This window comes from Morchella importuna (genome assembly GCF_003444635.1).
Source record: "Morchella importuna strain M04M26 chromosome Unknown Morimp01GS002, whole genome shotgun sequence".
NCBI lineage: Eukaryota > Fungi > Ascomycota > Pezizomycetes > Pezizales > Morchellaceae > Morchella > Morchella importuna.
In genome coordinates this window covers 118073-140804 of record NW_025763399.1, presented here as the reverse complement: position 1 = coordinate 140804, position 22732 = coordinate 118073, and the positions used below count along the sequence as shown (strand labels likewise).

The window sequence follows — 22732 nt, the reverse complement described above, 5'->3', positions numbered from 1 at the left end:
GTAAGAAACACCGTCCCATCATTCTTGCTACGCAAGAAAACAAATTTAAGAAAATATTAACAATCTCATCAAGCGCCATCATGTCATTTCTGCCACGCATTAAAGAAACAAATCAAGAAGATATCAACAATCCTATCAAGCTCCATACGTATCCATACCATTTCAGCATATTCATACGATAAATTATCAAGCAAAAGAAAAAGGAAATTAGAATGAGAAAATCAAAAGAAAGAAAGAAGAAAAGTCAATGAAAGTAAGAAAGCAAAGAAATGTCGTCACGTCATTTTATCCTCCAACTTTCTTTTTCAGAAAGGTCCTAATCGATGCTCGACGCATCAAAATGACGACACTTAACGCTTGCGCTCATAGCAACGCTGATTCTGGTATTTATCTTGACCATTATGATAGCACTGCTCATGCATCGCCGGCTCAGGACGGACGAAGAATTTATCTTCGCTGTCATCTCTAGTCTCAGTCTCGGACTTAGCCTTGAAAGTGTCAGATGACCTGGCTGCTAAGAAAGCGTTTAAGCAGGCAAATACCTTGATGTGCACCCCCTGGGGCACACCAGGCATTCCGAGCGCAGTAAAACGTTCCAAGTTCTTGCCTCCCATAGTAAATATGGTGGTTTTGACAGCCTGCGAATACTCAATGATAGCCTCGGTGGTTTCTTGAGAATATTGCTCGGTCTTCTTTTCGTGTTTCGAGGGAATTCTAAGAGCTTTTCGGATCTTCCAATTGTTGAAATCTTGACGCTTGGCAATCTGTTCAATAACATCCTTTTCGCTGAGGAGGCTGGTAGTCATAATAGGAAAGCCATCGGCGGTAAAAGAAGTAGTATTTTTATATGCCCTCAGAGGATAGTTATCGTTAGATTCGGGCTCTCCAGTACCAAAGTAGTCGAAGACCTCGTTGAGGTACTCTTTCCACTGGTCTGGGGCAATCCACTGCTAGTAAGTTTATTAGCTTTTTATTTATTTTAATTTCTGCTATTATAAGGAGTAAGGTGAAACTTACTGCCTGCTTAGCCGCATCGGTAATGTGAGTTTGGGCATACACAATCCACTCCTTTTTCAAAGGATTGACATGGTTGGTGAAGTGGTACTAACAATTCATCTTAGCAAAAATTCAGAGCCAGGATTAGGAGTAGAATTCCTTATACTGACTTTCGGAGCGGAGCGTGGGGGAAATGTGGTTTTTCTATACATAGTATCGACGAGGATAGGGTTTATAAGGGAAAGTTGAGTTAAGATAGTTGAATTGAAAACGGATTAACTATTTTCGAGATGAGAGAGACTCAATTGAAACAATTGAGATGATTCAATTGAAGGTAGATCAACTTCTATCAGGGATGATAGATGTAAAGGGATGTGATCAATTAAAACTCGGGACAGATGAGGAGAGAAATAATGATGGAATGTTATGAGAAGATGTCTAAAGGAAGGTTTTTGGAGTATTTCTTAACGAACGTGATGATTGGAAGGAGTATGAGGGATGAATAGAGGAAGAGAAGGTATTTGTGTGGTTCAGACTGTCTTATAGGATGCGGGGTAGCTGGGCAGTAAAATATCAGACCATAAATTCCTCACGTTCAACTTTCACACTATTATATCCGAGTCTCAGGGGTTAACATTGACCGAACCCTAGGTACCGTTAGTATGAGTGTAACAAGACGGCTTTTCCAAAGTTTAATTTCTATGCACACTGATAATTACCGGTAAGAACAACTATTATCTTATTTATCAACTATTTGTGCGCTCTTTTACAATCCTTCTCATATGGTAAAGGTTAGAAAACAGCAACTGTTTTCATTTAGATATTCATTGTTCAAGTATTTCCTCATTCTCTGCCCCAGTTAACAATAACAATCACATATATTTGCACTTGTCATAGGAAATAGTTCGTTGATCGATTGTACCAGCTAAATTGGCCAATACCCCCTCTGGCATTCTACTACTAAAACAACCCGAAAACTACATGTATATAGGTTTAAAGCGCTTCCCTTGTGATATCTATATACGAACAACGCTTCAGGGGTTTCGATACTTTACGAATAAAATGGGAATGATGATATGAGCTTTATTCAGAAACTACATAGCCGCATGTATTTATTGAATGAAAAGCTCAGACTCTCGTATCGGATTTCAGCCAGCGCCACCGGCTCAGAGATTGGTTCGGTAATAAGATCGATCTATTGGATTTGTGAGGAGGAACCCTAAAAGCGACTATGTCGACAAGGATAACGTTCCAAACGTATAATCAAGCACTCTATTATTGAAAGCCCATAGCTGCAATTTCTCTCCAAGACAACCTCTCCCTCTTCAGAAATCTTTGTCCAAACGTACCCTATCCAGTTATACGTCTCATACCGGCCCGGAACGTATTACTACAAAATTAAGATCCTATACCTATTCGACCCACCCAATCCACTGAGCTGCTTCGTTAGCCGGCCGTATCGGAGGAATAAAGCATAAATCTTCGCTTATTCCTTCAATATATTTAAAAGTTGTTCGCTTGTTATTCAGCGTCCTCCTATCGATAATGTTGAGGATGCTTTTGATCACTTCATAATCGGCGATGGAATTTCCCTCCCCATCAACGAAGCCATAGCGTTCCCAGAGCGGACGCCAATTTTTAACACATCTGAGGATATATTCCGAGTCTGTATTGATTATGATGTGGCGTGCATCAGAGGCCGAAGCGAGTACCCCTTCAACTCGCTTTAGCTCTCCACTATCTTGCCCTGTTGGTGGAAAGAATCTAATCTCGGCGTTAGTTCAACTCATGACATTCCACCATACTATTCAATTCAAAGCTGACCCTCTCTCGTTATAATCGTTATAATCGCCCGCGGAATACGCAGAGGTAACCATATTGATTGATGCAGGCCTTTCGAGGTGAATTGCAGCCAGATCCCTACCCGCCATGTCCCTTTCCATAGGATTGCTTTCATAACTTGGCTGATTTAACTACCCGTTCAAATTAGTCTCTGATAAGCAATTATGTACTGCTTTCTTCCCTTAATTACGGGAATTTGTTTTTAGAGTATTTACGTACCAGTTGCAGGTTCGGGTCATCATTCTGAGGTAGTGTATCCTCGATTGAAAGACCATCCGTAGGAGAGCTAATAGAAGATGAGATAACAGATATTCCGGGCTGAATACAATTGAGTATTAGAGGGTCCGGATTATTCCTTCTGGCCTGGACTAAGTTTGAAGAAGCTGAATTAGGGTCTTCGGAGTTTGTAGACATAGTTGATGAAAGTGACTATACTATTCTACCATGGCGCCACTGGGGCGAATTCAGCAGTTCATCGAATAGCGAAAACTGTTCTCAATCTCGTAAGTCCTAAACTACATGTATGCACGCACCAGTTCATTGATAACAGTTTAATCAATGATCGTGGCCTTTTTTAATTTTAGCATTTGATCTGCCTGACTGCGATATCGGTGGTGGCCTCAGTACTCACTCCCACCTGTACGGTGGTTCGACATACGTTCCTTCCTCGATGGCTATTCTGCGCCTTTTAGTACAATTGAAATTACATTAACAAGGATATCCATGCATGATTGTCGGGAATGACGGGGAACACAATTTCTCAACCAAAAACACATGCAGCTTGCAAATTTTTATACATCTCATGACGTGTGCCGGAACATCTGAAGAAAATTAAAGGACCAGGCAAGTTGACCCCAAACGCACATAGCTGCCGAATTAATCCCCATCGATGTCTAGTGGGACATAATGCTACCTGCATATAGGAAGAGGGATATTCAAATTCATAGATCTACGCAGTAGTTCTCATAGGCCAGTAACGTACATCACTGGGAAGTCGGATATAGCTGTGAAACCGGATGACTAAGATACACCTCAAATTTCATCGTTTGCAAGTTCAAAGTGCTGTATCTCCGCATCCACAGCAGTTATGGGGAAGGTGAAGCAACACGCTGGTGCCCTTTCCAGCAAAGAAAGGGAAGATCGAATTCATCGTGCCCTAGTCAAGAAGGCTGAAATACCAAAGGTTCCGTGGTCTGTCCTATCTTTGGAGTTCGGCATACCCGCTTCCACCCTCAACGATCGGTTCAATGGCAGAAAGAATCGCCAGGAAGCTCATCAGAGCCAGCAAAAGTTGTCACCGGTTATTGAGAAGTCACTTAAGAAATGGATTCAAGATATGGATGATGCGGGTTTTCCTCCTAGGGTGGATCTTTTGCGGGGTATGGCATCAGCCTTAGCGCAGAATATTGCAGAAGAGGACAAGCTTGATCCTACTGCGGCTATTATTGGCCGAAACTGGGTCTCTCGATTTTTAGACCGACACCCTGATTTGGCATCCAAATATAGTACCCAGCTAGACCGACAGAGACAAAATGCGAGCAATCCTGTCACCCTGCGCAATTATTTCAATAAACTTAGCCGGCTTGTACGTCGCTTAATCCCCTTGGGACTTCGGCCTAGTGACGATATTTATAACTTTGACGAAAAGGGTTTCATTCTTGGATATTCGGCAAAGGCAAAAGTAATTTGTCGATCCGGTAGACGAAATCCCAATGTCGCACAAGATGCATCAAGAGAATTAATTACTGTCGTGGAAACGGTTTCTGTTGGTGGACTCGTTTTACCACCTTGGGTAATATACAAAGGGAAGGGCCACTACATGGGCTGGCACCAAGAGACGAATGACGCGAATGCTGTATTTGCATATAGTAACAACGGCTGGACTGACAACAATATGGGACTGAGATGGCTACGAGAACATTTTGATGTGTATTCTTCAAAAATCAGTGGGACACGACCTCGACTACTGGTTATGGACGGTCATGGATCACACTTAACATATGAATTTTGTTCATATGCGCTATCTCATAATATTTATTTAATCTGTCTTCCCGCACACTCAACGCACCTCTTACAACCACTCGATGTCGGATTATTTGGTCCTCTTCAGCACTACTACGGAAAAGCGGCGGACAACCACATAAGAGAAACCCGAACAGGCATCACAAAGGGAACATTTTGGTCTTTTTTCACAGAGGCAAGAGCCAAAGCCTTTACCAAGCAGACAATCCAAGCATCTTTCCACGCCACGGGCATCTTTCCGCTGAATCCAGATAATGTGTTGACCAAAGTGAAACCAAATCAACTTACTGCTATACCTGTGGGCTCAACTGTTTTACTTCAGAAGCAACTCTCAACTCCAAAAAACCGACGGGAATTGCGCCAGCAGACACAATTTGCCCTTAATCCAGAAGCGCATCTAAAGATTGGACCAGCGGAGTCAAAACCAATTCTCAATCCGACCGATTATTCAGCGATCATTCTTCGCCTTTTGCACTTAGCTGAGGAGACACTCACACAAGCGGACATAGCCAAAATTCAACTCCGGGATCTGAGGGTAAAATATGAAGGTAAAAGAGCTATTAGGGCAGACAGGCGGGTTTTATCCAAAGCTCAAGTCATTACTGGAGCGGAAATAATAAGGCTCAAGAACGCTTTAGAAAAGAAGGAAATGTCCTCTAATGCCTTGAAAGATAAATTATTAGCTAAGAAGAAAGAGGAGGCGGGAGATGGTACAAAGCAAAGGACTCGGAGTGTGCCAACCAGGAGACAGCCTGCAAGACCTAAAAAGAACCTTGACATGCTTTAAATATTTTTGACCAACGAGTTCAACAGAGAGTTCTGTACCTACTAGGTAAGCCTGAGACCTTACTTTATCCGCAATTATCTATTCTAACATAATAAATTAAACTCCCTACTAGGCTCCTATTCTTATTATTATCTACATTTGTCATTTCTCGTGCTTCAACTGATTTTTGGTTTGGACCCGCTGCCAGTGGTGAAAGGGAGTGATTTGGACATTGTTGTACTGTTGGGGTAGAAGAATTGGAAAAGATGACTTACCTATTGTATTAACAACTTCTTCTTTTGACTGCTATATTGCTTAATTTCAGTTCTTCATTCACTCGTACTCTGTAACTATTTGCCAGTGCTACATGTAGTAAAGTGAGACAACATGAGTAATCTGAGACATCCGGCTTCAGGGTTATATCCGACTTCGCCGTGATATACGTTATATATCATCCAACTTCCAGCCTAATATTACAACTTCCTACATGTAGTCATCTTACAGCTAGGATACACGACTCCAGGTACTACGAGATATCGCGCGCGTTGTTCTCGTGGTGGATGCCATATTTAAACAGGATCGAAATGCCAACATGAAGTTACCAGGCCCCTCCGCTATACTTAATCTATCTCTTCCTATAGAATGATGACCCAGCAGAACAAATTATCGGACACATGTACCTCGTGACATGGGTCGCTTTTGAATTTTTGTTGTTAAGTGGTTAAGCACTCGCTAGGGCGACACCAGCACGCAACCCATAACAATATTTTAGAACCGCACCTATAGCTACTCACGAATAGGAAGAATCGAAGCGAAAAGATTGATATAAAGTACATATAGTAGTCGCGGGGTCCAACGTACTCTTCTCTGCATCGTTACATGTATTCTCAGCGGTGTGATTCCCTCCGGTATTCTATACTAACCCAATCCGGTAAGTTTGCACCACAGGTCAATGATCGGTCGACAACCTTACTGAAACAGTCGAGTTTTTCCGACTAGTATATGTATATGGAGCTGATAATTCTATGAAGGACTTTAAGCTGCATTGCTATGATTTGTACATTTCTGCTTGGGCGATATTCTACTTGTTTGGCATTTGTCCCTGATATATACATACCTAGCTAAACATCATAATACGGCCTACTATAATCCGTAACTACATGTATGGATCAAGTAGATTCATACACTTCTGTCCAAGTAAAGTGTGACCGGTTGTTTCAATGTGATAACGAGAAATTAGAATATAAAAAAACATAGTAGTAAAGCTAGGCCGGGGAATGTCCGCGAAAAGGGACTGCGTAACTCACACGCCGCTTCTACCAAACTACCGAGAAGACATTGAGTATAGAAAAAGGAAAAGAATAAACCCATCTGTGGATGGGTAGGGTATCAAAATACTCTGCAAGATCTTCAAGCCTATAGGGAAAGGAGACTCTATATCTCTTTTCCACCGGCGAACATTTTCCTTCAACTGGATCGTTGTATCATCTACATACCTTTCATATTTCCTATTAGGATATATGCCATGCAAGATTTTATTTCGATCTAACTTGTCGCATCTTATAGTCGGATTGCAATTCGATCATAATTAATAGTGGGAAACCCCTGATCTCGTATTTCTTATTTTGTTTGAGCTACTTAAGTAGAAAATGAGAATGCCGTATACATGTAGTTCGCCCCCTCAGATTATGAGTACGATGAAAGAGGATTTAGTTAATCAAATCTGTTGAAATGACAAGATTTGTACATAGTTAGATAAGGACTTTAGCTATAGTACTTCTGACAATTTTAAACTTTGCACAAGAGAATTGAAGTGTATCCATCATCGGTAGTTCGCTTATGTATCCGTATAATAGTCTTCCCCGACCAACATCAGATATAGATAGCACTGTAGAAGACTATGGGTTAAGTAATCAAGAGTTGGTTCCAGACGAAGCTTGACCATGGGCCTCAAGATATTCCCTTTGCGCCTCTAAAATCAGGCCCTCATAAACCTTTTGTCCACCCCAAACACGCTTGAACTCGGTTTCTTTCCCGCTATTCTTTCGCTCCTCGAGCAATTTAACAGCCTCCTCGATCAAGGCCTGGTCACGTGGTGGGACCTGAATTCCCCATTGAGTTCTCCACTGTGTCTTTCTAGCCTTGAGATGGTGAACTGTAACCCACTCAATGGCGGATTGTGAGCAGGTATAGATATACAGACGTCTATCACTTTTCCCTTCTTTCAAGGCTTCCACAAGTTCTCGAAACTCAGTAGTGAGGACTCGGTCAAGAAGACTCGCGCTAAGAGAGAATTCGTTCAGCGGATAAACTCCAAGACCAAAAAATGCATGGTGGGGTTAATTTACCGTTCCTCATATATCCTCCTCCATGTTATGGGACCTGGAATAGCGGAGGGAACGCTTGTACCAATAGCACCGCGATCGACATAAATACGACGAATCCCTCCCTCATTTTTAGCAAACATAACTTGAGTTTTAGATGGAGGAGAGATATCGGCGGGTGCGGCGACTACTATCGGCCCAACCGAAACTCCACATATAGTTGCAGCTCCAGCTCGATCAATAGTGTTTTCGTTCTTGGCGTGAGCCAACCTTACCCTTTTGATAGGTAACTGCGCGGTTTCGATAGATAATTCCAAAGCTTGAGGGATGGCCCTTTTCGTATTCTTCTTTAAGTTAGGAACCGCTCCGAGCGTTTGGAACATTCCTTCGTCAAGGATGCTCTGTGTCTTCTCTTCGTTGGTATTACTAATGACCTCTGTGTCTTCATTCACGTAAGTAAAGTTCATATTAGAAAGAGTAGCGCGTATCAAAGGTCCAACCCTAAGCGTTTTATACCTCTCTAAACTAAGGCGATGATAGGGCTTACCAGATTCTCGAACGTTGTGATCGATACCAGCAACCCCTTCCCTATCCCTACTGTGCTCCATATCTTTCCCCAGATCCTTAAGGGAATTGGAACTCCCAATACTCCTTCTCGCATGAGCGAAAGTCATTAAAGATCCAACTGAGCTTCTTGGAGAAATATCAAGTAATTCTTCCGTCTCCAGTCGCGGTTTAGAAGACTGTGCTTCATGTGGTCTCAATGCTTCATGATGTCAGTATTCATAAAACAAAAGGCAATTAATTTACTCACAAATAATCTCGCCCGAGGGTTCCGCCACACTAAAACCCTCTCGGGCTCCACTCACGACCCCGCCATGGACGGCAGTGCCGGGAGTGTTCGTAGAGGCAAGTTTTTTCGGTGATGTGAGACCCTTTTTCGCTCTACCCCTTCCAGCTGCCAGTTCTGCAACTGACCCTGTCTTGGCCTTGCCGAGCTCCTCATGGGTAGAATTCCCTTTCAAGAGTTTTCTACGACCAGTTAAGCTATTTGCAAGATGTGGTTTTTCAGGAGAGACAGGAGCTTGAATTTCATTATCCTTGTCGGTAGATGGGGGTGCGAGGACTTGGCGAGCGATGGAATTGTCAATACCAGTTGCTTGAACAACATCTTGATACACAATATCAAAATGCTTCACTGGAGCACTTTCTTTTCCGAGATTTTCCTGGATTTGTTTCTGTGCATCCGCTTGGGAAGCGGCATCAGCACAACTAACTGAATCTTTTTCCATCTCGTCTTGACCTGGAAGAGGTAGGCTGCTGTGTTCAAGATCAATTTGATTTAAGTTAATTGAAGATAATGGTTTGATTTCGTTGGTTGTTTTGCGTACGGAAGACGAAATAGAAGGTGTGGTGAGATCCTGCCCGAAGTTTATAGGGATGGGAGTGACGAATCCCATTTCAGTAGCTTCTTCATAATCGTCGTCTTTGTCATCTTCAACGTCCCCTTCGCTTTCATCGTCTTTCTCATCTTCTCTATCCAGAACGGATTTTAAGGTAACGGATTTTAAGGCAACAGATTTACCATGTATCTCCTCGTTGGGAGACTCAACTTTTGATAGTTCACTGTTACTATCGGCATCATTCCTCAGGTCGATAACCTCCCTTACACGGGTAGCTGATGTATTGGCACTCTCCTCAAAAGTACTATTTCCTCCTTCATTCTCCGGGCTTTCCTGGTTGTCGATCTCGCCAATGGCACTGTTTTCGTTGGCGGAGATATCTAGCTCCTCTATGAATGGAAGCTGCTCAATTCCAATAGCTTTTTCGTCGCTAACTGAATCCGCTACCTCCTCCTGCTTATCATCTTCATTCTTTTTACCCGGGGCTTGTTGCGCCTCCTCTTCCTCCCTTTGGCTTTTCTCACTATCAATCCCAGTCTCCACGCTCGCGGTTGCTACTCATGTTAGTGGAAGAAAAGCAAGTATCCGTTAGGGAAGTAACATCCTATGGTAGTGTGCTCTCTTCTTTAACGAGCAAGATTAAGTTGACTTACACTCTTGGTAGCCCTCAAGATCAGCAATCTCAGCATCGTCGCTGTCCTCATCTTCAGACTCGGCAGCTTCCACCCAGTCATCCTCGACATTGCTTTCATCCTCATCATCGCTTTCTTTAACCGGTTTCGCAGCTTTTTTAGGCTTTGCTACTAATTTCGAGTTTTTTAACACCTGGTTTTTCGAATCCCCCCTTGGTCGCAGAATTATTCCAGGTTTCTGGGCAGAAATCCTAGTCTTCACGGCTGTCTCCTCTGGTGAAACTAAGAATTTGTCAGTAACTAAGTACAATCAAATATCGGGAAGTAAATCGTACGTGTGCGTGACGCAAAAATACCTGTTCTCTTTCTTTTATGAGCTCCGGACTCATATACCCACTCTGGGCCCGAAGATACAGCATCAGATGCGCTCCGGGGCCGTCCTCTACCCTCTGAGACACTTTTTGAAGCTATTGTTCTAGCAGCATCTGATTTTATAGGGCCGGGAAGCGTTCCTTTACCCTTGGGAGTAATGTCTGGACCAAGCTCATCGCGATCATCCGATTCCGCAGGATCGACAAAGACAAGCTTACGTCGAGCTGTCTTCTTCAATGCTGGTATCTCTATGGAATTCTGGCCATTAATTCCTCGTGGATCCACGCCTCTTCCATGCTTAATTTCACGTTGTTGAAGCGTATAATAACTTTTGATCATCCTAGCTTCTTTCGTTCTATTGTAAGTGGCGTTGAAATCAGCAGTAACATCTTCCCAGGTACGATCACCGCTAATAACTCTTTCTGCTTGCTCAAATATCCATTTCTTTTCTTCGAAAGTATAGTTTCGCTGAGCAGTGTGAGATTTTGTACCAGTCATCATTAAACTAGAAGGTCCATTTACAGGCGTGGATGGCTCTCCAATACCTCTGGTCGACCTGGTTATCTTGGCGTGAAGGGCCCGTGTTGAACTTGAACGGCCAATAGTGGCAGGTGGTGGAGGGGAATTAGAGCTCGCTCTTAGATTTCTTCTTTTTCCCATAGTAGAAGCTCGTAGAGGTTTTGAACTTCCCATTCTGTTGATGGGTAAACGATGTTTGTGATGGGAATTAATGAAGATGTGTCAGATTTCGAAGAGGTGTGAGGTGTGGAAGACTTGGAAGGTGTAGAAGGTATGTAAGGTGTGGATTTGGTTCTAGGACACGTTCTACCATTCAAAAGCGTGGCTTACCACTGCAGGCTCGTAGAATCTTGGCATTTGGCTATAACGAATTTTAATCTCGGAAACAAAGGCAGTGGTGGCCCTGCCTTTCCTCCTCAAGTCAAACGCGACCAGGGAGCTATCAAACTATAAAAACAATTTTTCCCCGACGTCAGAACACGTATTTCTCCACTTATTTCTCTTACTTCCATCAAGTATATTCGTCAAGTCTTGACAAAAGAGATAAATAACGCACATCCACATATACATGTATGCAACCCTAAAGAAACTTCCAGTGCGTCTCATTTCTTACGAATTGAAGACAAACCAGGTCGGATCTTGCCCTTATGCCGACATAAAATCCATCTGTATCTCCTGTTTGTTCCTTCTTTCGTTTTGTTTTGTTTACGCGACGTTCCTTCTTTATTATCAAAGTTCAATCCCTTCTCCGGAAATATACGGATGAGTACCTGTATTTACCGCTGCGGCTTCTCTTCATCTGTATTCGAAGTTTTACTCATACTCGACTATACTTTCACTGGACAAAAACCCTTGACCGTAGTCTCAAGCTTTATTAGCCCACGGAGAGAGGAAAAACAGCTCACCAGATTTCCTTAAGACGGAAATCACAGTGTGTCACTCGAGCTAGCCCAGATATGCTAGTATTGAATAGTACTACCGTATCACATATAAAATCCTACACGAAGACTTGGCGGTACCTGCATGCAACCACATGTATCTCACATCCCTTCGTTCGCTCCTGGTTTTCACAAGAGTAGGTTCAGCGAAAGCCTATGGATAAACGTCAAAGTAGCTGTTATTGGGTTTGTAACACTGCCAGAAAAGAACAATCCCTTCTAAAGCTAGTAAGAGCTGCTCGAGAATAGGTGGCGAACGTAACATTAGGCAAAGAGGTCCGCGGGTTAGTAAGGGTTAAATAGACTACAACTGGAATTGCCCGAACAAATTAGTTTTCACTGTAGCGAGAATGAATGAAGGGACGCGCAAGTTGACGCGGAACCTCCATTAATACCCCCCTCTTCAAAACACATCGTCGAGTAAGATGCAGTGTAAAGAAGTAGCCATCTTTAGAGCGTCATTCTCAAGTAACCGCTATAAGTACATAAAACACCCACGCATACGAACCAAATACTCCGCAAAACAAGAATTCTAGAGCAATTTAATGAATACCAGTTCTAAAGGCTCGAGCCTCCCAATGTCATTACCGGAGTACGAATGAGCTCTCGAAGAACTTTAATCGTTTAGTTGGGATAGTAGAGACACGAACTACACCACTTGGCTTAAGTCTCCTCATAAAAGAACACCATACTATAATGGTATTTACCGAGTGATACTCCGTGATCGAGACATATATCTATTCTTGGCACCACGTGATCGCGAATCTTGGCGGTAACACCAACAATTACAACCGAGAAAGTTTCTGCCACCTCTTGACGAAGATTCACTCCCCTTCTTTACCTCCCACTTTGCCCTCTGAGCCAGAGCCCCGCAGGCGGAGAATCACGATATGGACCGTGATCATGATCACGGTCCTCAGGCGCCCGCTAGTTATCCAGACCACTATCGACCTCACCAGACCGCCACCCCGCGAGGCAACTTTTCTACCCCGGAAATGAATCGGAACCACCAAAACTACCAGGAAAAGGACAATCTTGTACATCCGTCGCGAGAAAGTCGTTTTCCTCGCCTTGAGGTGCGGCGCTATGAGACGCGACAGTATGGGGCAGCAGCATACGCCCAAGTACGGGATAATTCTGCGCAAAACCCTATCACACCGCGAAACCTACACTATTCCGAGCGACTCAATCGTACACAATACAGCCAAGGGCGAGACTACGATATGCGAGAGTGGAGGGCAGAAAGCAATAAGGCATCATTTAATCCGGCACAAAGTCCTGCCGTACCCCGACCCATTCCCACGGCCGGTGCAACGGCATTAGAGAATTTGGTCGACCACACCAAAATTTACCTTCGATCAATCAAGGCGAAAAACATACACTCTGTAGTGAAAACGTTCTGGACTCTTGATATCGCACCTAACAAATACCCTCTAGTGAAAGAATTGTGGTCTAGTCTTGAATTTTCGCTGAACCTATCCGTCGAGAAAAACCTTCGCGGAACTATCACGAGGAAGTTCATGTATCTACACTGCACACCACGGTCGTCTAATGACCGAGCTTGCCTACTCTTCCATATTCTTCCCCTGGAAGAAGTGTATTTAAAAACCCATGACGGGAAGCCATCGTCTTGGGTTTGGTTACAGTTGTCCTCACCCGGCACACCTTCTGGTACTGAAAGTATTCAAGAGGAGAACTGGCGTACAATTTTGAAGAAGATTCATTTAATGCTGCTGGATGCTACTGCTCTTCCCTCGACGTTACAACTGGAGTTAGAAAATCAGGGCGATGTAAGAACTATTCACTCGTTCTTTAATGGCGGATCCGCCGCAAAAAGTACCGCCAAAAGTAAGGAATCCGGGGCTATGAAGAACGCCCCTGTCGTCGACAATGATACAAACACCACCGAGGAGCTACAGCAAGAGAATCCGAAACTCTTGCCCACCCAAAACGGTATTGTCAACGGTGGGGGGCTGTTTACTGGAGGGGCATCTGGAGTCGATCTCGAAGCCCCTCGGGGGCCACGGCAAAAGAACTCGGTACCCAAAAAAAAACCGACCCCCAAAAAGAACTCATTTCCCCGAAAGATCTCGACTCCCCAAAACCCCCGGTTCACCCAAAACGGTACCGCCAACGGCGGAGCATCTAGAGTTAAAACAAAGTTTTCTGACGACAGTAATATTGAAAAACCAGTTCTGCCACGGCAAGGGAAGAGAAAGAAGCAAGAGCCAGAGGTTTCTGAAACCAGCGTGAGCGATTCCGAACGTCCCCGACAAACTAAAAAGAAGAAGCTAGACCCCGTGCCAAAATCAGAACCGCAACCAGAGCAGGAACGAAAAATTCCGGTTGTTAGTAGTGATACCGAATCCCCGAAGGAGGCACGACAGAGGAAAAAGAAGCCACTCCCATCGGAACCGGAGCGAACCGAGGAACCACGGCGGAAAAAGAAGAAATCACTGCCCTCGCAACCGCAACGCAAAGCTCCTGTTAATAATGACAGCGACAGCCCGGAGGAGCCTCGGCGGAAAAAGAAGATGATCCTGCCATCAGGACGGGAGCGAGGAGTTGCTGTTGACAGTGACAGTGACAGTGACAGTGACAGTGATACCCCAGAGGAGCCGATACAGAGGAAGAAAAAGAAGGCACGACCATCAAAACCACGACGAAAGGCTCCCATTGACAGTGACAGCGACAGCCCGGAGGAGCAACGGGTAAAAAAGAAAAAGAAACCACAGGCTCTTATTGTGCTGAGTGACAGCGATACCCCGGAGGAGCCAAAGCGGAAAAAGAAGAAGTCACGGCCATCAGAACCAGAGCCAGCCCCCCCAGCACCACGCGGGAGGAAGCCGAAACAAGATAAGGCACGATCTATGTCTAAAGCGCCACAGTTAGAACGCACAAAGTCAAAAAGGAAGAATAAACAGACTCCACCGCCTTCGCCGTCACGCTCCCCGTCACCAGATCCAAGAACTCCGCCCTCGAATAATACCGATCTCGAAAATTTGCAGAAACGCCTCGCGGAAATCGCCGAAGCGAAGAATGAACTATTTGTGGAAGAGCTGGAACTCAAGGCAAAGATGTTACGGCAGAGAATGCACAACAACAAACTGAGTGGCAGTGAAGGGAAGTCGCTCGGGCATTTCACCTGCTCTGCCTGTGGCGAGTATGGGCATAGGAAGGATTCGTGGAAGTGCGAAAAGCACCCGGGGAGGCAGAGAGTGTTATGACAATAACTTATTTGGTAACCAAATCTTTATATACCCGTTTACCGGCTACCCGTTGTTGGCCACTGCTGCTATGTATGTACATGTACTTAAAGGAACGTATCGATCATAGAGTAATTTCTCGTGTATCTTTATCTCCAGAGTTGTGAAAAGGAATGTTAAATTATGGTAACACAACGCAGCGAGGAGTATGAGCGTTATAGTAGAGTCTTAGCATGCGACAGATGATACTATGGCATGTATGGTGTAGCGTATTATCAGTGCGGGTATATGTATAAGGAGATTAGCTCCTTGAGCCTTCTCTTATAATCATTAGTAGTGGAACCCTCAAAGATACCGCATACATACTTCAAAGATTATACTACCCCAAATACCACAAACTACGTATGTGACACACATCCAATAGCCCACTTCGCGGTTTGGAGTAGTGAAGTCAAAATTTATTATTCACAGATTATCACTCGATCAGCTAGCAAGGTTGCCAAGGCCACATATAGACACAAAGGACTTCATACTGCCAAACCGGAGGGAGTCTTCTTTACCGCGAAGAAAAGCGATCACTACCAAAAAATATCACCCTTTAGCCGCGATAATTACACGGTTCTTGTACCCGATACGTACTCACTTCTAGTTTATCGTTTCCTATTCCCGTCCCCAGGCACCCAAGACCCTGCGCCCCCCGCAGGACGTCCAGTCAGTCCTTGTTTGCGCTTCAATAACGAATTCAGAAACAAAGCTCGAGACGCGCGGTCGACTTGGCAAGAGATGTGGTATAGAAACCAGCTCAGATCTGACTCCCTCCGCACAGGAGCTATTTCCATTTCCTATTACCGCTCTTGGAGCGCCAGTGCCCAGTCGACTGATGATTCATGACTGCACCCAACCCGCTCCACGATTAATCTTGGAAGGCCGCCTTACAATGTTAGATTTTCTACCCGCAATGACGCGATACTTACTCAACGCCCGGAAACAAAAACTTTGGTCTGACGCCGACCATTGGCGTTTCGGCTAGCCGTGATTCTGGTGCGGCGGGGGAATTCTGAAAAGATCACCAGACTTCTATATCGGTATTGGAGGATGACAGCTGGCTGACGGTGGGGCTTTGCGGGGGTCATCTATCAAAAGAGTCCATGACGTGAATCGGAACGCATTTCTCCCCTCCACTTGAGTTCTACAAGTTCCCGAAAAACTCGATTATATGAATTAACGTAGTCCAAATAGAGGAAGCGCGGCCGCACGGTCCAATCAGATCAAAGACCGGTATGGATGTTTTACTTCGTTGTAGAACTCTTTAATCAGTACATTCTACGGCTCCATTCCGTGCGCATTACCATACACTGCGAGAGGCACCTAGGCACACAATTACCACGCAACCGTCTAACCGCTTCACTTAGCTCTATATCCTAGCAGGAGGTGGGTATATAAACCCTTCGAGCTCTCCTTTGTTTTCCACCTCTCCATATCACATGAGTTGACAACGCTTCCACTACATACTTCATACAATTCGATAGGATACGGTTCCGGCCGACACCGCATTCCTTCCTCTCCCTTCTATCCTATCAGCCATGACTGCGTTGCGCTAGCTAGGCTCGCTATACGAACCGGATCGAATCGAGATGGCGATGGATTGGTTGGTGGATATGGGTGATAAGAGAGGGCGTAGGGTCTTCCGGGCACGTAACCTGTTGAGTTGTATTAGGTGTGGGGAAGGGCCGTGTGGGCTGTGTTATAAACCTCTTTTCCTTTATTTGGTTTATTTGGGGGGGCCAGGGAGGGCGTTTGGGGTAATGATTATTTGGGAGGATTTTGGAGGGTTGGGCTAGGTGGTATCTACATGTAGTCATGATCACCTAGCAACAATACAATACAACTACATCACCTTCTACATTTATTTCCACGCTGAGTTCCGTTTCCGTATATAGACTTTAAAGTTTCTTATAAATTAAATTAACCGTACCATACGTAACCAATCCTTCACAAACTAGGTATTAAACCCTCCATCTATGCCCACATGTAGTCAAGTAGGTACATATAGTCGAGTAGCTAGATTTAGATAAAAGCCCCACCGACAGCCAACACAACGGCGACCACTCCCGCGCCCAAAAATCCCTCCCTACCCGCTGCTCCACCGGAAAACACAGGTGGCTGGGACACAGTGGAGTTCGGTGCAGTGATGTTGCTGCCGACACTCGTAGTGGTCGGGTGGATGGTTGATGTGGAAGAGCTGCTGTAGGCAGGGGGTGTGGTGTACGATATCGAAGACGAAGAAGAAGATTCAGAGCTCTTTGTGGCAGAAATGCTGGGGGTCACAACGGAGCTGAGGGTAGATGTGACGGTGTTGGTATTGGTGGAGGTGGACGTGAGTGTGTTGGTGATGGTGAAGCTTTGGTTCAGCTCGCAGATTGCGCGTCCACCTTGGTAGGTGCAGTAGGGGGCGCTGCTAGGACTATAGTTGGAGTGTCGTTAGCCATGAACAACATATAGGATCGGACTTCAAGCTACATAGCACCCCCGACGACAACAACCACGGAAAACAAAAGGAAGGGGAATAGACGAACCAGCAGGCCTCATTATCGGGACACTTAGAATCGCTCGCATCGTAGCAGAGTGTTGCTACACCGCACTGGGAGAGTGGTTTACTGTTACACCCACACTTCATCAGCACCCGCATACGATAATGCTTCGCATCTATCAAGACTTCGTTATAACATACGTGATATCACAGCACCTTCCACCAGATTCACAGCTGTAGCCAAATTCGCAGCTAGCTATTCCCCGGAACACATATCAGCATGTTTAACTACACAGACAATGAATGGATGCGAGATACATACTTCCGTCGGAACAGCAGTTCTGCCCACACTTGATCGTGTTCTCGGTCTGCTCACAGATGTTTGGGTTTGCACCAGAGCACTGGAGCTGACGGCCACTCAGGAGGATGCTGCGGGGCATGATGCCGACATTGGAGGCGGCGATGGCAGTGCTGCTGAGGAGCAGAGAGACGAAGAGGGGGGTAAAGGCGTGCATATTTTTCTTTCTTTTTAGGCTGGAAAAGAGTGTTTGTTTTTTCACTTTTGCAACGAAGGTGGGAGTGGACAACGAGTGGAGTGCTGAAAGACAGGATGGGGATGGGACGACTGCGGAGGATGGGACAATTGCGGAGGATGGGACGATTGCGGAGGATGGAGAAGGGTTTTTATATCTCCTCCAGATTGGGGGATTGTCAGTATGTAGGCACCCTTTCTTCAGCCCCAGGTCTAGATTTAGGAGGAAAAAGAATGAAGGTATATGTATAAAAGGCGATCTTATTTGGATAAAAAGCAGTGATAAATTACTACCCCACCATTACATCTAATCAATACGAGCCGGTAACACTAACTAATGTTCTACTGTCCTTTGTTTGTAGCATGTTAATATTCGATACCAACCAAGCGCCAACTCCGGGTTGTACCTGCGCCATGAGAGGCCAATGAGGCGTATCAAGCATTACCTACGTGTGCGCGACCCCAACGTGCAGAACTAACGACCGACGATCCCAAGGGGTTGTTGCCAAAATGCAGGAAAAGCAGCCGGGAAACTTTATGCTTAATTACAATTCTGGGGGGGGGTAAGCATTGAGAACGTAATTAAGAGCTGTAATAATAATTGGCTCGATCGACGTCAAACCTAGATCAAGGAAGTGAGTGGTTGCTGTGTGAAACTGCACTTACCACTTTTAATTTCCAGGAACAGGTGACACAACCAACACCGCGTTACACCCGTACATGAGTTGCAATACGAGCACACCTTATCCGGGAACCCCCGTTAATGTAAAGTGCAGCAGGTTCGGGTAAGCCGACGTTATATGAGGGATTGTTCGTCTTCAGGAGTGCATACGGGCATGGCATATTCCGCATGGGTTCCCGGGGAAGATATAGAGGATTCCCGCAGCGGATCGGCAACAGATACTAGAGACTCTGTCGGAAACTCCGTAAACCTTTTAAGATATTATTACCACAGACATGCCTGAATTCGTGGTCAATCGGCTATGTATGTACCAGGGCTTTGATCATTCCCGGTCCCCTTGCCACGAACACTTAGGATCGCGGATGTCTTGCTGACTCTAGTGATTTGAGCATGTGTATCTAGATTTCTTGCTATTGCTATTGTTATCCAAGCCACACTTATATTCGAATTCTGCCGGAGACACTCACCTCTACAAACGTTAAACGGGTCTTCATTTAGCGAACCAAAAGCAAGGCGGCGAATACACCTGCGATTAACATCTTAATATCAAGTTCGTAAAAATGTTTCTGGCGTCGTGGCAGGGATGCACTAGACGTGGTTAAGCAGTTTTTATTTCCTAGTGCCTGAGCGGATAATATTGTGGTATTCTAGTAGATATCGCTGTCGTCAGCTAGGTATATAGCCATATTACCAGCATCACCCACTAGGCAGTCTGTAAGTCCAGTTAGCGAGCCTCCTAGATTGTTGACCGTCGCTCAAGTCTTTTCCTTTCTGCTTATCGGATTCCCCGATTCGCCAATCCACCGATTCATCATTCCCCGCTCACCGGACCCACTATTATTACCAATGAAGGGTGCCTATTCTTTAATCCTTTAACTCTTTCACTTCCTCCTCTTCTCAATTTTAGGCAGCGTCTATACCCCAACTTCGGTCCGGATTCTAATAAGCTCCGAGCACTACCCTTGTGTGCTGAGGGACTCTTCCGTCTCCATGCCACTGATTCATGATGCTGTGCTTCTAGAGATACCCCGTCAGACGTTTGATCTAAGTCTAGGATTGACCATGTAGAGTATAGACCTGCAGAATCAGGGAGTGATGCGCGAGGCTACCCCATACGTTTAGCAGAGAAATTCAGGGAGTGCGGAGACAGTGAACCAGATTTTGTTAGCGACGAACTTCCGCTTGGGATAGAAGTACCTACAATACTGGTAACCGTACTAAACGATTTGATAGAAGAGAAGGGGCTAAAACTTGGTGAAATTGGAGTAATGCAGAAGTGAGGGGTGGAGCGAGTTTAAAAGGCCGGTTCCGATAATAGTTTAGCCAAGACAACCGACACGAGACTCGTTAAAAGTAGGAATAGATGAATCTTTTACATAACTAGATTTGACGAATGTAATTTCTGTATTACCACTATGCATGATTGTGTGGTTGTGACTTCTCTGAGTGATGTGGTCAATCAAAGACGTGCGATACCAGGAAAAACGTTTCACGGACAGCTGCTTGCGGTTTTAGCGCCGGTCAGACCCGTCTTATTTTTTGGGCTGGATTCTCAAGGATACGTATTCGTGTAATATGAAATCCAGGCTACACATATAGTATCGAGTGATCCCTTATGAATCCCACTCCCTACCCAGCTGACGTTCTGGGGATCGTCCCTTCTCCTACTCTTTCTTTCTAGACTAGATACGCATACCAACACCAATTATGATCAATGCAGGATAACTAGTTTTTACAATCTCTTGAGGTGAGGATACATTATTATCCCAGACAGACCAACAAGGGACGAGTGGTACCATAATATCGAAATCGACTCAAACTTCAAGTAATTTCAGCTCTCCGTTAGATACTTCCGATTACACAGGACTTAATTAAATTCCTTCAGTCTCAGTATATGGGTATAGACTCTACGGCAGTCGGATAAACTCCAGCAAAGAATGGTGATCGACACCGAAGATATCCGCCTTCGAGCATATCTTCCTGCTGTATAATCTGCGGCTTCACACCCGCACATTGTAATATCTCAGCGGCAGGAACGCTGTCTTAAGACAATTGCTCCGTAAAGGTTCTTTAGGGGATTTCACGCGGTGGGACCATAATCTGTGCAAACTGTTGGCTTTTGTTCATTGCCTATAGCCACTAAGTTCAAACCGGCTGCAGTATCGGACATCGTACCTGACAGATTTTAGAATGATGATGGGATGGGACTGTGTAGATACACAACCACCTATGGGCACGCCGTTTGGGGATTACTGTACAATTACAGTCGCTCACCTACTGACGGCGGATCCTGTTTGATGGTTCTGTTTGCAGTAATTTGCCCTTGGCGTCCATAACCTAACTCTTTTATTGGCCTCAAATCGCTGACCGCCTGCATCTGACGGGATCCGCCTTCACCCCGTGAGTGTGTGTAGTGTTTAGATTGTACTCGGAGAGAGCTTCTGTAGTTGTATGGAGTACGTATATACGCAGCACTCGACGATTTAATAAACCCACCTACTCTATGACGACCATTCCCGTTCTTTTCAACTCTCAAGAGTATGTCGCTAGCTAATTTCTCCTTCACTACGTAAGGTCCTGCATTCAGTATCGTGGTGTGTTATCTTATCAGATTCTCATCTACAATTTACACCTCGCTTATCACAAGATTGTTATCTACTAGTAGCTTGGCACTGATGGAGCGATAGTAAGCTTTGATAATAGGCTTGGCATTCAAATAGGACTTCCGGCCAATAACACACATGGGCGAGTGGCCTACCGGTTAACACTCGCCTTCCGGAACACCGCGTGGTTGTGCCGACCTTTGAACGTCTATAGAAGGTCCACGGTTCAACCCAGGGGTGGGGGTAGTAGATGCCAGATCTGCAGTACCTTTTGTTCCTTTTATGTATCAAAGAATTTGTTCTTTTTATGAAATAAATACAAACCCAGATATCTTTACCGTTTCTGCGAAGCTCCTAAATCTTTGTTCCTATACTACAGCTACATAAGTACATGTACATATAGGTTTTATCTACATATTTCATGTCCTTCATGTTGTTTAGACGTGGTTCCAAACTCTCTGTTCTTTTATCTTAGAGCCACCCTGTTCTCTAAACTGTACTTATAAAGAGCGAACCTCCTCCCTGTCTCCCCGCCCCTAACTATCAGTTCATACAATACACTTTATGTTCCCGGTTCTCTATTTCTTCAAAAGATCATCCCGGAAAACCCCCCACAAGACCACCCCCCAACGCCCGGTTCTTTTTTTTTTTCTTTGGCAGACCGGCACTAAGCAACACAGGAGCTCCAGACGATATTAGTAAGAATATTGAAAATCTACCATTCCTTCCGCCTTTACAAGAAAATCACAGGTGCTTCTCGATTAACAGCAGAGACTTTAATCGAGTGATATTTCATGATTAACTTCCCATCGTCCGTCCGAGCTGCACCCAACACCAAACACAGGAGCCCCCGCTCTCCCTGTATAAGAGTTACGCGAAAGTGGAGCTCTTCCAACAGGACTGAAGGAGATCAACTACAACCCACGCCCCCTGGCATAAGAGAGAAGGCGGGGGCGGGCGGTTTCCCAATTCCTCAGATTAGGCCGAGACTATATATATATGGTGTTAGGGATAGTGTGGTCCACAAAGCGCATCGAGGCGAGAAAGACGGGGTATATCGAGTTGCCTCTCCCTCTGAGGAGACCTCCTTTGTGTTGCCTCGAGCCATATACACCAATGCCTTGAGCTATCTCGATGCTCCTCGAGGTAGGTCTTGGCAGTGTGTTCTCAATAGTTCTGATCTGGTTCGATCGCCTGGGATGCAGGTATATTAGAGCGTATTTGACAACTGTCGATTCCGACAATTGAAAGTTCGCTGGCTGCAATAGCGGTTGCCGAACCGTCAATTCTGATTGATGAGGGTATCGGCACAGGGTACCGGAACTTGGAGCTGGACTCTATCAATTCGCAAAAGGCCTTATGTCT

At 45.0% G+C, this 22732-nt stretch overlaps 6 protein-coding genes across 6 annotated transcripts; 2 read left to right on the top strand and 4 right to left on the bottom strand.

Moving 5' to 3' along the window:
- Nucleotides 1–350: 350 nt before the first annotated feature.
- On the bottom strand, nt 351–1208 carry LAJ45_00933 (uncharacterized protein; the record flags this gene model as incomplete). The annotated part of the gene is made up of 3 exons (XM_046110532.1): nt 351–950; nt 1018–1104; nt 1167–1208. 3 exons carry the CDS (start codon nt 1206–1208, stop codon nt 351–353), a joined length of 729 nt encoding a protein of 242 aa, XP_045975710.1.
- Nucleotides 1209–2408: 1200 nt separating this feature from the next.
- Nucleotides 2409–3252, bottom strand: LAJ45_00932 (uncharacterized protein; the record flags this gene model as incomplete). Its single annotated transcript, XM_046110531.1, has 3 exons — nt 2409–2760; nt 2821–2969; nt 3058–3252. 3 exons carry the CDS (start codon nt 3250–3252, stop codon nt 2409–2411), a joined length of 696 nt encoding a protein of 231 aa, XP_045975709.1.
- A 673-nt stretch (nt 3253–3925) lies between these two features.
- On the top strand, nt 3926–5647 carry LAJ45_00931 (uncharacterized protein; the record flags this gene model as incomplete). The annotated part of the gene is made up of 1 exon (XM_046110530.1): nt 3926–5647. One exon carries the CDS (start codon nt 3926–3928, stop codon nt 5645–5647), a length of 1722 nt encoding a protein of 573 aa, XP_045975708.1.
- Nucleotides 5648–7539: 1892 nt separating this feature from the next.
- On the bottom strand, nt 7540–11050 carry LAJ45_00930 (uncharacterized protein; the record flags this gene model as incomplete). The annotated part of the gene is made up of 5 exons (XM_046110529.1): nt 7540–7909; nt 7975–8716; nt 8765–9907; nt 10007–10267; nt 10342–11050. The coding sequence occupies 5 exons, from the start codon at nt 11048–11050 to the stop codon at nt 7540–7542; spliced, it is 3225 nt and encodes a 1074-aa protein (XP_045975707.1).
- Nucleotides 11051–12704: 1654 nt separating this feature from the next.
- LAJ45_00929 (uncharacterized protein) lies at nt 12705–15041 on the top strand (the record flags this gene model as incomplete). Its single annotated transcript, XM_046110528.1, has 1 exon — nt 12705–15041. One exon carries the CDS (start codon nt 12705–12707, stop codon nt 15039–15041), a length of 2337 nt encoding a protein of 778 aa, XP_045975706.1.
- A 2046-nt stretch (nt 15042–17087) lies between these two features.
- Nucleotides 17088–18065, bottom strand: LAJ45_00928 (uncharacterized protein; the record flags this gene model as incomplete). The annotated part of the gene is made up of 4 exons (XM_046110527.1): nt 17088–17484; nt 17597–17677; nt 17752–17806; nt 17873–18065. 4 exons carry the CDS (start codon nt 18063–18065, stop codon nt 17088–17090), a joined length of 726 nt encoding a protein of 241 aa, XP_045975705.1.
- Between the last annotated feature and the right edge of the window lie 4667 nt (nt 18066–22732).